Source organism: Anabrus simplex, chromosome 2, assembly GCF_040414725.1.
Source record: "Anabrus simplex isolate iqAnaSimp1 chromosome 2, ASM4041472v1, whole genome shotgun sequence".
Classification (NCBI taxonomy): Eukaryota; Metazoa; Arthropoda; class Insecta; order Orthoptera; family Tettigoniidae; genus Anabrus; species Anabrus simplex.
Genome location: NC_090266.1, coordinates 974,533,260 through 974,547,970, shown reverse-complemented (window position 1 = coordinate 974,547,970; position 14,711 = coordinate 974,533,260). Strand labels below are relative to the sequence as shown.

General features: G+C 39.2%; 1 protein-coding gene across 4 annotated transcripts in view; it reads left to right on the top strand.

Annotated features, from left to right (window-relative positions):
• Positions 1 to 14,711, top strand: part of LOC136864585 (RING-type E3 ubiquitin-protein ligase PPIL2) — a 308,814-nt gene that overhangs the window by 225,010 nt on the left and 69,093 nt on the right. For all 4 annotated transcript variants that reach the window (XM_067141780.2, XM_067141779.2, XM_067141781.2 and 1 more), the window contains exon 9: positions 6,408 to 6,597. In XM_067141780.2, coding sequence (XP_066997881.1) covers positions 6,408 to 6,597 — 190 coding nt within the window. The remainder of the gene's footprint in view (positions 1 to 6,407; positions 6,598 to 14,711) is intronic.

Sequence of the window (14,711 nt, the reverse complement as noted above, 5' to 3'; positions counted from 1 at the left end):
ATGCCCTCTAACACTTCATTTATTTTCTCTGTTCCTGTTTATTCTCTTCTTGAATATCTGTACAGATTTTGGAAAAGGATCAAACACTACCCCTGGTAAACTGTTCCACTCCTTCACACCCTTCCCAATGAATGAAAATTTACCCCAATCGCTTCTGCTAAAATTCCTTCTAATTTTATGTTTGTGGTCAGTCCTGCCGATATAATTATTTTCCAACTGAAGCCTCTCACGGATATCTCACCATGCTTCTTCTCCTGTATAGGCTCTATATAATCCTATAAGTCTACTTTTCTCCCTTCTCTTACTTAAAGTTTCCCACCCAAGTTCCTTTAATATTTCTGATACACTACTCTTTCTCCTGAAATCCCCTGTTACAAATCTTGCTGCTTTCCTCTGCACACTATCTATTTCTTTTATTAGGTATTCTTGGTGAGGATCCCAAACACTGTTTGCATATTCCAATAATGGACGAACCATACTCAAGTAACTTTTTTCTTTTAATTCTTTGTTGCATCCTTTAAGTAGCCTCATTATGACATGTAATGATCTGTATGCTTTCCCAACAATGTCATCAATATGACCCTTCCAGTGCAAATTACTTTCAAATCTCACACCTAAGTATTTGCACTTGCCATCTTTTGGGATAACTACCTCATCCAAAGTATATTCAAATTCAGTTTTAAAGCTCCTGTTTGTAAAAGTTGTAACAGTTGATTTGCCTCCATTAACCTTCAAATTATTTTCTTCAACCCATTGTTGGATACTTTCAAGGTCCCTTTGTAATTCTGAACAGTCCTCAATGTTGTTTATTTCCCTATAAACAATTATGTCGTCTGCATACAATCTTATTTTTGATGTTATATTTTTCCCTAAATCATTTGCGTATATTAAGAAAAGTAACGGTCCAATTATACTACCCTGTGCAATTCCCTTCCAAACTTTCTCTTCCTGAGATACATTGTTTCCTACTTTGACTTTCTGAACCCTTGAATTTAGAAATGTTTTTATCCAACGTGTAACCCTTACGTCCAATCCTATTCCCTCCAATTTCTTTCATAATATTCCATGTTCCACTCTATCAAAGGCTTTGGAAAGATCTATGGCTATGCAGTCTAACTGACCTCCTGAATCCAACTGATCTGATATGTCCTGCTGAAATCCCACCAGTTGTGCCTCACAAGAAAATTTCTTTCTAAATCCATACTGGCTCCTCATGAACCAATTTTTATCATCACATATCCCTCTGATGTACTTCGATATTAAACTCTCCAGTATTTTACAAACTATACTGGTCAGGCTGATTGGTCTGTAGTTCTCTGGTTTCCTTTTATCACCCTTTCCTTTATAAATTGGTATTATTATAGATTCCTTCCATTCCTTTGGTATTACACTATTATTTATGACATAGTCAAAGAGAAATTTTAAATAAGGCACTATGTACCACCCCATTGTCTTTAATAGCTCCCCAGTAATTTGATCACTTCCTGCTGCTTTTCCTTGCTGAAGCAGTTTGATTTCTCTGAAAATATCTTTGTTTGTGAATGAGAAGCTTCTTGTTTCCCTCTGTCTCTCTCCCTCTCTATCTTCTGTTTCGGTTTCCAACTCATGACAATCATCTACTGAATCTTTAAATTCCCTACTAAATAGGTTTGCTTTCTCAGTATCTGTTAAATAGTGTTCACCCCCTTCTCCCACCATTGTAGGAATTTGGATTCCTTTTCCTTTTTGATTCCTGATATATGAATACAGCTTTTTCCATTTCCCTTTGTGGTGATTACCCTCTTGAAGTATGCCATTCATATAATTCTCTTTTGCTTCCTTTTTCACTCTAGTCAGTTCCATATTCCTCTGAATATGACGAAAGCAAATCGTTTTCTACATTGCTGAGAAGTTTTTTTAATTCTTTCCTCTACCCTTTGGCAGTCCATGGCCAGAAAGAGACAATAAATATTCATAAAACGTCTGACTCCATAGCGTAACGGTTAGTGTTATTAGCTGCCGTTCTCGGAGGCCTGGGTTCGATTCCCGGTACTGCCAGAAATTTAAGAATGGCAGGAGGGCTGGTATGTGGTTCAAAAGGTACACGCAGCTCACCTCCAATGGGGGTGTGCCTGAAAAGAGCTGCACCACCTCAGGATGAGGACACAAGTTTTTTTTATCACATAAAACTATTTCAAAATAAAATAAACTGTCACTAAAAATCACTTATCATGCCATGAGGAAGTGCGCACAGTGCAACTGACTGGGTTTCTATAATGTGAGGAGGCATGTGTGGTCTGAGGGTCAGCTGTCTAAAAATAACTCTGTGGTTCAGGAAGAGTCCATTCGAAGGTACTGAAGGGGAGGGAACATATGCTCGCATGACCTTGAAGATAATAAGATGTCTTTGCCACGCACGGCCATTAAGACCGTGCACACCCTCTCGAGGATTAAAATAGGGATTTCTAACTCATTGTCAGTGAAGCACAGTACGTCCGAGTGCCTCAACTGCATAAAACAGCACTAATCCTTTCTCAAAATCTGGGATGGCTAGGTGCCTTACATTGGTCAGAATTTCTAATAAACTCCATGCAGTCTTGATATAATATCCAGGTTATTCAAGCACTCTTATTTGTTTGCAAGTGGTGAACGAGAAGAGCCCCTGGAAGATATTTCACCAGCTAGTTTTATCTTTTAAGATATGCACTTCCTGCAATGTTGAATGAGAATTTTATTGGATCAGTGCCAGAACATCACATTTGAAAACATGGGAGAAGTACTTGGTGACAAACTGCGCATCGCGATAAAAAAAGGTTAGCTTACGTATTTGTGTTACTTCAATGGGGTTTGAAGACAGATTCTATGTTAACTTAATTTAGTAGTATTTGTTTTATTTTCAGGGCATGAGGTCAGCAGTAAATTAGCTACAACAATACATTGTCTAATATATTGTATCTTTTTGGTGAGCTTCTAACACAAAATGAATAAATGGTAACTTGAACAAAATATAAATAATAAAATTGGGTGCCACCTGCAAAAGATGTACAGGAATAATTGACTCTGATGAGTATGAATGAACTCCTTCTCCCATGGCGACGATCATCAGGCTGACGAGGCTCCAAACTTGCTTCATTACCTTACCTGCTACTATTTAACCCTGAAAATAAATTTGGGTAGCATGCCAGGTTTTTCCTTACTCGACCAATAAAAGATTTGCTATCCGTTTCACTACATGAATTTACTTCTGAAACAAAAACAAAACAAAACAAACACTAACAATTATCATCACATGATGAGACCAACTTGTTTTGCCGCTTGCAAAATTAAACATCCACATGCATCTTTTTCATCTTCTAGTCCCTATCCGTTCCAGATGTCGGCAACCATCTTGGCTGTGTCTTCTCTGTTGTGAGCTGCTTCGAGTAACTCTGCCAATGTCTTGAGAGTCCAGTCTCTGAGGTATTTTTTCCAGGAGATTTGTCTCCTGCCAACACCTCTCTTTCCAGGTATCTTTCCTTGCAGTAGATGGTACCTGCTTCTATTTCTCATGATGTGACTGAGGTATTATAGCTTTCACGTTTTTACTGTGGTCAGTATTTCCTTATCTTTTCTCATTCTTAGAAAGATCTCTGCATTTGTGACATGATCTGTCCTTGACACTCTTAGCATCCTTCAGTATAGCCACATCTCAAAGGCCCCTAATATTTTACTGAGTGACTTCGTTAAAGTCCACGTTTCAACACAGTAATAGAGAACAAAAAAAACATAGCAGCAAAGGAGTGTCATTTTTGTAACTAGTGTTAAGTCACGACTTTTGAACATTTTTCCCAGTTTCTTGAACACAGTCCTAGCTTTTCCAATGCAGGATTTCACTTGAACCAAATTATCCCATTGATCTTTAATGATGGTGCCGAGATAAGGGTATTTCCGGACTCGTTCAACAGGTTTATGGTCAATTACTAGATGACATGCAGGGATAAAGTTTTTACTTATGACCATAACTTTGGTTTTCTTTATATTTATGTCAAGACCGTATTCATGGCTAGTGAACGCTACTCTTTCAATGAGATACTGTAAACTTTCTACATACATCTACAATTTACAAAGAAAAAACTCTACATTGTTCTGAAGGCCACATTACCGAGCTTGATAGCTGCAGTCGCTTAAGTGCAGCCAGTACCCAGTATTCGGGAGATAGTAGGTTTGAACCCCACTGTCGGCAGCCCTGAAGATGGTTTTCCGTGGTTTCTCATTTTCACACCAGGCAAATGCTGGGGCTGTACCTTAATTAAGGCCACGGCCGCTTCCTTCCCACTCCTAGCCCTTCCCTGTCTCATCGTCGCCATAAGACCTATCTGTGTCGGTGTAACGTAAAGCAACTAGCAAAAAAAAAAAAGCCACATTAAATCAATTAAAGAACGATCAAGCGCTGAACACTTGGCCTGCAATTTCTTCTGACAATAATCATTTCTGTGCACAACACATTATCTCCATATTACACCTATAAAACACTACCCACAGTGTGCATTTCCTCAGAGAGGAATAATCCAAAGTCTGACTTACAAAAGAACACCATGTAGCATCTGTCACTGACTGCTCACCGGGAACCTTTAATTACTGAGTAATGCACTCATCATGACTCCATAACAGTACAGTAATGAAACCGTAAAGAACTCGTACAGCGAAGACTTCATAATGGTAATCATCATCAGCAGCAACCGCAGTCGTCATGAACATTAATAGTAATCTCCTCGTTGCACACACATGCACACGTATATATAGGCTTGCTCCACGTGGCTGTCATGTCTGCAAAAGTCCACTGAAAACAACACTCCAACTGCAACATCTTCAAGCGTCTCTTGGTCAATGCAACCTCGCTCAAAATCAGAGCTTTTGGATTGGTTACCGAACTGCCGATTCGCAAATAGTGATCTAGCACATTCATCCACACTGATGAATTACCATCTTCAGCATACACTTCCCGGCTATGCCCCGGGTTTCTAAACCACTTGTTGCAACACTTTTAACCGACTTTAACCGTCTATACTGATACAGCCACTTTTTTCTTTGTTGTACAATCTTCACTGCTAGGCCATGTGCACAGACTCTTCCCCAAACAGAAATTTATACAAAATATAATGGTGCAAATTCTTCTTACAATATTATGTTCTAACATCTTAATTTAACAAACTTAACATGATATTCACTACTTTATATTACAAATTATTTACAAAAATTCCCTAACCTAAAATCGGGGATCGTACTTTTGTACGGTTACAATATTCCACAATTTACAGTGCATAACATTATTTTGGAACTATTTTGATTATACCTTCAATTTGATTATCTAATACTGTCAAAAACAGTAGATGGTATAAAGCATCAAAATATGGAGGTATTTAAAAATATTCTATTGTCTCATATCATATCCATAAGTCATAATAAAAGGTATATACATACATTGTTGTAAATTTAGTGCATTAGTACTATTACATATGTTATTGATATTACATATTTAATTACATATTTTATGAATATTAGATAACCACACCCAGGCAACTGGAGTGGGACATTGATGATGATGATGATGATGATGATGATGAATATTAGGTATTTAATCACATATTTCACTGATATTTGCTACGTTTTATGTACATATTTTGCACTTTGGTATTGCATAAAACTCCAGGCCCTAATCATCATTATCATCACTTTGATTGTCCACATTTACAGACAATTCTGAACCCGAATCTGCCACTTTGTCATTACTAATGTTACTTCGCACACTTATAGTTGCTCACTAGTTAGTGTCACGCAGCTGTGAATTTTCATTCGGGAGATAGTGGGTTTGATCCCCACTGTCGGCAGCCCTGAAGATGGTTTTCTGTGGTTTCCCATTTTCATACCAGGCAAATGCTGGGTCTGTACCTTAATTAAGGCCATGGCCGCTTCCTTCCCACTCCTAGCCCTTTCCTATCCTACCGTCACCATAATATCTATCTGTGCCGGTGCCATGTAAAGCAAATTGTAGTTGCTCACTAGTGCGGTACCAGCTGAGAAACAGAGAGGAATATTGGCTGGCAAGGAAATTTAGGTCTAATACTCACACCTTTGCCTCAGCAATATTCTCAGCATATGCCCAAGAGATGCATAAACATGTATGCATTATTAACTGCCGATTTGAAAACAACAATGGTGTGAACAATAGTCGGAAATTGCCAAATCAACTAAAGTTGACTGCCACAGCGGACACTACATCGAAGAGATTCGAAAAAATTTGACTGCTGGAGTGAAAGTTAAAGATGTTTACCTGCTCTTTTTAATTAATGTTCCTGTTTGTGTATGGTGTAAATGAGAACCTGTTGGTTTAGTTTAAGTTGTCGTCAGTGTGTTAATTTTTAAATACAACAAATCTGCTTCCCCTACAGCTTCATCACGTACCGTTCCTGTCGACATTTGGATGGAAAGCACAGTGTGTTTGGTCGAGTTGTTGGTGGTCTTGGTACTCTTAGTGCAATGGAACAAATTGAAACTGACAGCAAAGACCGTCCTGTTGAAGAAATTGTTATTGCAAGTGCACAAGTGTTCGTAGATCCATATCAAGAAGCTGATGATCAGGTTAGACTCAAACTAAAGGTTTTTTTTAATAGTCTACAATTTCCTGATTTATATCTTTCATTAGTGGAGTCGTTACAAGTCTGTTTATTGTCGTACCTGTGAACTTACTCTTGTCATCTATTTTGTTTATCTTCTGGATAATTTTATTTTAGATCTGGATCTTGTTGCTTGCTATGAACTTGACAAGGAAACTTCATTTCTTAGGATATCATTGTTAAAGCTGTTGTAATTATAAAAAGGATACCTCAGTACCATCAGGTAGTGTAGGTACATTGATAACCTTTGCTATTAATAAAATTGATGGCTAAAATCCTAAAAGAGTAGTAGTAGTAGTAGTAGTAGTAGTAGTAGTAGTAGTAGTAGTAGTAGTAGTAGTTTTTTTTTTTTTTTGTTATGGCAGGGGAAAATCTTTTAAAGACACCACTCTGTGTGGGAGTTGGATTTCCACCAACTAAAAACCCCTGCCCTCTTCACTCAAACCATTCTGGAACTGCTTGTCGGCATGACATCAGAATGGAGTGATGTATGTTATTAAGTTCTTCCTTTCTCTTCTTTCTCCTTCATCCCCATAATGCTTGTCGCCATTGCCTTTACTGTGTTCCAGGCAAACGGGCTCTCTAACATAATCTGAACCAGATTCCCTGGCGTGAGTTGTCGGCCAAGTTGTTGGCAGGCTTTTCTTCGTTCTTCTTCCCATCGAACACAGTAGAAAAAGGTGTGTTCTACTGTATCCCTTTCAGAACAGTACCAACAACCATCTCCCTGCGTCTTTCCCATCTTCATGGCGTATACGCCGAATCTTCCATGTCCTGTCAGGATCTGCGACAGATAGTAATCTACCTGCCGATGTCTACATTTAAGCCAGTCTCCTATGTTGGGTATTAGCTTTTTTGTCCATTGGCCAACATCGGTTGTGCCATCCCATCGGTCTTGCCACTCTAGTAAGAGTTGGTTCCTCGAGGCTTTCTTTTCCTCAGCAGATATAGTTGCACCCCTTTCATGCCAAAGTTTTCTCTCTGCAACGAGGAGGTCAATGGGAATACTGGCAGCTACAATTTGTAAAGCTGCTGTCGAAACAGTTCGATATGCACAGGTAACTCTGAGCAGCATTTTCCTCTGTACTCTTTCCATAGCTCTTCGGTGAATCTTCCTCCTGAGTGCATTGTGCCAGATAGGTGCAGCATAAAGTAAAATGGAATATACTGCAGAGCACATAATCTGTCTCTTAACTGTTCTTGGTCCCCCGATGTTAGGCATAAGTCTGGCTAATGCCGATGCCTTCTTCTCTGCCTTTTGGGTTACTGCCTTCACATGTGCACCAAATGTGCAATTCCTGTCAATAAGAACCCCAAGGTATCGTACAGACTTTCCTGGGATAATCACTGTATCATTTAATAAGAAACGGACATTTTTCCAATTCCTGGAACCTTTCAAAATTACAGCCTCAGTCTTATGTGGAGCCAATCTCAACTTATTATTTACCATCCAAAGGTTAACTCGTCTCAATGATTCATTTACTCGGAAGGTCAGTTCTTCTACATTCTCTGCTATTACCACTATTGCAAGGTCATCTGCATAACCAATAGATGTTGTCCCTTTTGTCAGCTGCAGGCGTAAGACACCATCATATAGAATGTTCCACAAGGTGGGTCCTAGGACAGATCCCTGTGGAACGCCAGCACTCATTTCAAGATCTTCTAAATCATGAAATCGTATTCTTCGTCCTTTGAAGTACTTAACGATTATTTGTTGTAGATACTGAGAAATGTTCATCCTACGAAGTTCTCTCAAAATAATGCTCCAAGAAGCAGTGTTAAAAGCATTTTTGACATCTAGCGTTATCAAGGCAGCCCATTTTTCACTGCTTTCTGCCTGTATTTGAATCACCCTCTCAATAGCTTGGGTTGTGGTTCTACCCTTTCTAAATCCAAACTGGTTCGAAGAAAGTCCTCCCTGTTGTTCAAGTTCTTTCTCCAGTCTAGTTTTAATCAATCCTTCGTAAAGTTTGCTCAAGGTGTTTAATAAGCACAGTGGCCTGTATGCTGATGGATCTAATGATAGTTTCCCTGCCTTCAATAACAGCACTAGCTTGGCTACTTTCCACTCATCGGGGAATTCACGCTTTTTTAATAAATCATTGAAGACTGATAAGATCCAACCAGGTGCCACCTCAACTGCATACTTGATGGCTTCTGGTGGGATTCCATCTACACCTGGTGCCTTACCAGTCTTCATATTGCGTGCTACCTCTTGTAACTCAACCACAGTGAACGGTTCTGCAACACAAAAATCTGATTCCGTTTCAAGTCTGTCATTAGTACAAGGGAACAACTCCATTGCTATGGCTTTCCTTCTATCAGCTGGGAGCTGAACTGGTACCCTGTTGATTATTCGACCGGTCACTATCTTATATCCCGCTCCCCAGATATCACTGTCTAGATCTTCGCATAGCTTTTGCCAGAGATTTCTCTTAGAATCCTTTATTAGCTTCATTAGTTGCCTCTTTGATGCCTTATAGTCAGCTTCTAATGGTATTAAGTTGACCTGGCTGATTTTTTTCCTAGATCTTGTAAGAATTCGTCTCTTGCGATTGCAGTCTTTCCTTTGCATGTCTATTTCATTGTTCCACCAGTAAGGAACTCGTGTTTTATATTTTGTTGATCCCCTCAATCGGCTGGTCCTACAAGCATCTTTAAGAGCAGTAGTTACATCTTTTAGAGTATGTTGCACTGTATCTACAGTTTGTGACATCCACTCGATTGCAATTTTAAAGGTTTCCCAATTATAGTTCCACACCGTTTTCGTGATATCATTAAGCTTCTTCGATCCCTTAACTTGAAAGTAAATAAAACGATGGTCGCTGAGAGATTCATCTTCCATAACTTCCCAGTCAACAATGAATGATGCTATACCCTGCGTTGAGCAGGTGACGTCTATGAAAGACTCTGAGTTCCCTCTGGAAAAAGTTGGTAAGATTCCAGTGTTATGAACCACCAAGTCTAGGGTCGCTATCCATTCTGCCCAATATTCTCCCCTACGATCTGCAGTTGGTGCCCCCCACAGAGGCGACTTGACATTTAGGTCTCCGAGAATGATAGATTCAATACCTGACGCCATGCAGTCCTGAACTATTGCATCTACTTCAGCTTTGAAAATATCAAAAGGGATGTTAGGAGAGATATAGCAACAATAAATCTGATATTGCTGAAGTTGAATACACAAATATCCTTCTTCTGCCCTTATGCTTAGCACCTCCAACTTATCATTTAAAAAATATGCAGCTACATCACATCTTTTGTCCGTGAACCAACCACCTTCGGCTACTCGCCTTCTGTTTGGCTCGCTAACAAGCACTAAGTCTACTTTCTTTTCCAAGGCTGTCGCATACATGATGTCATGACTGTCGGATTTCCTCATGAGATTCGCCTGCAGTATGTCCATTATTGGTCGTTTAAATTCAACTTCCTTGCCTCTAATATTAGCTTCCTGTAAGTAGGGCATTTCATTTGATCTGAGCGGTGGCCCTCCACTTGGCACATGGTGCAAAACGAAATGTTCCCACAATCCTTCGCCAAATGGCCTTCTTGTCCACAATTTAGACAGCTCCGTGACCGGTCATCCTTAACGTCGCAGTGTGGCGCTTTATGTCCAAATCCAAGACATTTAAAACACCTTGCAACTGTAACTTTTTCCTTCACCATACAGGTTGCCCATCCCACATTTATTTTCTTTTTCTTTAACAGTATTTTCGATGGTTCCGTTGGCAATATTACGGTAGCATTCAGATTTCCGAACCTCCCCGGTCTTACGGACGTAATATTGATCTGAGATTCTTCGACAGCAGCTTCTAAGGAGAGTGCTGCTCTGAGATAGTTTTCATTTAAATCCGGATCCATACCGTACACTAGAATTGTTGTCTCCTTCCTTTTTGTTGAAACCTCTATTTCCTTGACGTTTTTAGTTATCTCACGTTGTAATACGTCAGCCTTTCCTTTGCCTTCTACAGTAAGTATAAGGTCATCCTTTGCTGTTTTCCTTATTCGTTTTATTTTAACACCAATTTTTTCGATGTTTACTCCTTCCTTTACTGTTTTAAGCAATTCGGCGTACGTTTTTCCCGCAGCTTTGCACGTAACTGTTTCCTGAGTATTGTCATTTAAGGATTTCTTTTTCGATGTTAATCCCACAGAAACAGCCTGTTTTACCTGCGTTTTACCCGATTCCAAGCACCCTATTTCAATATCACTCTTACGAAACATCCATTCCAAGATTTTCCTTATATAATTCCGATCAAGGGTATCCGGGATAGTTATCAGCACCTTCTTTCTTGCATGAGTCTCAATTATCTCTTTCCAGTGGGTGAGACATGAATACAGGCTCTGCAGGTCATTTACTCCATCTTGATTAAATGAATATGGTATTACATATACATATCGCAGCTTCTCCCGCTCTCCTCCTCGACTCGTGTAGGTTTGCGTAACAGTGCGCAGGAATTCCGTCTTACCTTCCTCCAGATTAGAGTTCAGCAAGTCAGAAGTCAGAGATTTCTGTATGCATATTCTTCATGCTTCTCATAATTCCATCCTCCTCTGTAAGATGTTTGGGATTTACAACCATTGATATATCCCAATCAGTCAATTTCCGTATATTTCCGGAGATGACGTGCGTGTTACTGTAAACACAGTCAGGCCATTCCTTATCCAATAGCTTCGCAAACTCGTCAAAGCACGTAGCTTCCAAAAGGGTCTGCTCTATATCTAGCACTCTGTCACTGAATTGCGCCTGTGTCCCAACATCACGGGTTATTTTCTTACTGGAGGTAGTGCCCTGTTCCAAATCACTCCTAGCCTTTGGATCTTCATTCACATCAAATTGTTCCCATTCCCACGAACGACTACGGATTATTTCTGCCATTTGTCCCATTTCTTTAATACCTTTCTTTATCTCCGCTTTCGTATTGGGAGTCATCTTAACTAATGCTAATAAGTCTTCACTATGCTTGACTAACTTATCAATTTCTAGTCGCATCTCTTCTAATCCTACTCTTTGGTTTATAGTCTTCGTACTCTGTAGTTCCATGGTTACGTCCAGCTCCTCATCCGACATAGTATCTCTTTGGTTTTCTACGTCTATTTCAACCTCTTTGGAATTGACATTTCTATTCTCAGTACCTCTACTCTCTTTTCTCTTTGAAAACATAACCTTAAATCATTTAAAGCAATATAAATGGCCTATTTACCTTGTCAGAAAAGGGATGCCTCTTTAGCTCATCAAAGAGAGATAATACCGCGTTCTGAAGGGCAGCACTTCCACTTATAATCGCAATATATTTTAACCATACACAGCCTTTAAAACACCACTTAATTAAGCAAATACGCGGAGCACTAAACAACACCAGCCATTCAATAGCAGCACGCGAGTAGTAGTAGTAGTAGTAGTAGTAGTAGTAGTAGTAGTAGTAGTAGTAGTAGTAGTAGTAGTAGTAGTAGTAGTAGTAGTAGTAGTAGTAGTAGTAGTAGTAGTAGTAGTAGTAGTAGTAGTAGTAGTAGTAGTAGTAGTAGTAGTAGTAGTAGTAGTAGTAGTAGTAGTAGTAGTAGTAGTAGTAGTAGTAGTAGTAGTAGTAGTAGTAGTAGTAGTAGTAGTAGTAGTAGTAGTAGTAGTAGTAGTAGTAGTAGTAGTAGTAGTAGTAGTAGTAGTAGTAGTAGTAGTAGTAGTAGTAGTAGTAGTAGTAGTAGTAGTAGTAGTAGTAGTAGTAGTAGTAGTAGTAGTAGTAGTAGTAGTAGTAGTAGTAGTAGTAGTAGTAGTAGTAGTAGTAGTAGTAGTAGTAGTAGTAGTAGTAGTAGTAGTAGTAGTAGTAGTAGTAGTAGTAGTCCCTTATTGGCTCAATCTGAAAGTTGTGCTGGACAAAACAGAAAAACAGAGGCAGGATAGGTTTTATCAAGGATCTCTGATTTGCAGATGAGGATGAAGTTGACAAGTTCTATGAAGCACTGAGTAACATTGTAGTGAGGGTCAGCAGCAAGGATAGTATAGTGCTAACGGGCAATTTCAATGTGAGGGTTGGAAATAGAATAGGGATATGTAAAGGTGACGGGTAAATGAGGGGAAGATATGGAAAGTAATAGGAATTGGAAGTATCTACTGGACTTCTGTGCTGGTATGGAATTAGCAGTTATGAATACATTCCTCAAGTATAAGGCTATTCACCACTACACATGTAAGAGTAGGGGCACCAGATCCATAATAGACTATATCATAACCGACTTTGAATTCAGGAAATCTGTTAGAAATATGCAGATGGGAGTTTTTGATCATACAGACCACTGTCTAATCTGTAGTGAACTATGCATCTCTAATCCTAGGATAGAGGAAGTGAAATCTATCTATCTTCAGATGAATATATATATATATATATATATATATATATATATATATATAGCAATAATCACACTTCACACTCACTAATCAATCTTATTATAACAAACAATCCCCAGAAAGCCTTAAATCACGGCCAAATTCCTGTTCCATCGATCTCAACACACGACCTAGTTTATTTATCTTATTCTCTTCGCATACCCAAATACAAACCTAAGTTCACCACTTGTAGGAATATAAGAAATATTAATTTAGATCACCTGAAGCATGACGCCTACAACCTACCCTGGAATGATATTCTACTACTAGACGATATTGACGCAAAAATAGACAAACTAAATTCCCTCATTACTAGTCTATACGACAAACACGCTCCCAAACGACAAGTGAAAGTGATCTAAGGCTTTTCAGGCCTTTGCTCTATTAACCAGCGTTTCATCTTAGGTGTGACACAAGACTCGTCAGAGTGGGATGTGTCAGACCCTACCCACTGACGCTGGGTGTATGCAGGTGAGTTAATCAGAAGCCTATATAAGAGGCACAGTCTGATAACTGCATACGGGAGATAAATCTCCACAATGGGTAGGGTCTGACACATCCCACTCTGACGAGTCTAGTGTCAGACCTAAGACGAAACGCTGGTTAATAGAGCAAACGCCTGAAAAGCCTTACATCTGATATGTTTTTGACATGCTCTGTTGGTGAAAAATATCCAATTCCCTCCATGGGAATTTAGAATTTTCCATTCGGAATTGCTAGGCGGGCAATAATTCCATTGTAGAGATTTATCTCCCGTATGCAGTTATCAGACTGTGCCTCTTATATAGGCTTCATGGTTCCAACGGTACAAACGTACCCGTAACGAATCCGATTTTGAAATCTATCAGGTACTTTGGAACAGAATTAAGCAAGAAATCGGAAATTTAAGTACTTAAACTGTCTTTCAGGTAAACTGAATACCAGGAATTCCTGGAAAGAACTACGCTCTCTTGGTATTGTAAAAGGCCAACAACAGCAACGAGAACCAACTGTTCCCCTAGACGAGCTTGTTACATATTTCTCTGAAGAACGAATCGCGTTTAAACCAATCAATCAGGCAGAATTAAATATGAATCAACCAGCCATCCCTCCACTTAACCGTCCTCAATTTTCATTCCAAGAGGTCATTAGCAACCAAATTATAGAAGTACTATACTCTATTAAATGTAAAGCAGTAGGAGTAGATGACATCCCTATGCATTTCATACATAATATAATAGGCTCTATCCTCCCGATTATCACACATATATTCAATTACTGTCTTAGAAATGGAACTTTCCCTGCACTCTGGAAAGAAGCTAATGTCATCCCAGTGCCCAAGATAAACGATCCTAAACTGACCTCTGACTATCGTCCAGTTTCTATTCTTCCAGCGCTTTCTAAGGCTTTGGAAAGGCTGATGTACAAGCAAGTATTGAAATATTTAAATAACTATTCTCTCCTTGACCCATTACAATCGGGCTTTAAGAAAGGGTACAGCACTGCCACGGCTCTCCTTAAAGTGACAGAAGACATCAGACTAGCTATGGAACAATCACAAGTTACAGTACTAATGCTACTGGATTTCAGTGGTGCATTTGATACAATAGACTTACAGCTACTAATTAAGAAAATGGAATCTTACTTGTTTGACCCTTTAGTACTGAAGTTTTTTACGTCATATTTGAAAGATCGGAGGCACTTACAGACAATTCTGAACC